Source organism: Habropoda laboriosa, unplaced genomic scaffold (genome assembly GCF_001263275.1).
Source record: "Habropoda laboriosa isolate 0110345459 unplaced genomic scaffold, ASM126327v1 scaffold36, whole genome shotgun sequence".
Taxonomy (NCBI): domain Eukaryota; kingdom Metazoa; phylum Arthropoda; class Insecta; order Hymenoptera; family Apidae; genus Habropoda; species Habropoda laboriosa.
In genome coordinates, this window is record NW_017100155.1 from 713491 (window position 1) to 714259 (window position 769).

Below are 769 nucleotides of genomic sequence, written 5' to 3' on the forward strand. Positions count from 1 at the left end.
TTTTTGCCGTCATTCCGACATTTGTATAAATTTTTGAAAAAACTGCAATTAGTCGGAATCGTGAAGAAAATAGCGAAGGTCTGAAAATAACCTCTGTTCTTCGCCCCTGAGTGCGGGCTCTACGCGCGCTGTAATTGGCCAGTGTTTTTCGTTAATAATTCAAAAACGAAGCTTCAAACTGTATTTTGGAAAAGGAAAAAGTTGTTCAGAGTCACCCCAGCAACCCCCCATTCCCGGGTGTTCGAGGAGTTACTGGACACCCTGTATATATTTTTTTTTCTTTTCTTTTTCTTTCATAATAACGTATAATAGCGTTTGTTGAGACGAATTCAAGGACGGTGTCACACGAAGCTACTTCGTTTTACGAAAAATCGAAAAAATAACGAAGAATCGAGGAGGAGTCAGGTAAATCATTAAAAATTCTTCACAATTTTACAACTTTCCACGTTATCTTGATATTGTAAAAAGTGGAGTTTGTCTCAGCAAACGATATAATGCCTATCCAAATTAGAAAAAATATAGCGTTCCATTTAGAAAAATATCTCTTGTAACGTAAGCTCCTCTTTCGTTTCACTCTTTTGTAGCAAAAAACACTGCAGTACCTTTTCCTCCATTTGCGTTATACGATACACCATGTTTAGCTTGGCCCTCGTTAATTTCGCCGTGTCGTGTCCATCGGTGAGTTCGTCGTTCAACGAGGAATTGTTAACCTAAATGTAACAACAACAGTAAGAACAACGGCGATATAACGTGACGTGAATACTTTTAA

General features: G+C 38.0%; 1 protein-coding gene across 2 annotated transcripts in view; it reads right to left on the reverse strand.

The window, feature by feature from the left end:
• LOC108576362 (thyroid receptor-interacting protein 11) overlaps positions 1-769 on the reverse strand; it is an 87139-nt gene that overhangs the window by 11924 nt on the left and 74446 nt on the right. For both annotated transcript variants that reach the window (XM_017939338.1, XM_017939345.1), the window contains one exon: positions 603-710. In XM_017939338.1, coding sequence (XP_017794827.1) covers positions 603-710 — 108 coding nt within the window. The remainder of the gene's footprint in view (positions 1-602; positions 711-769) is intronic.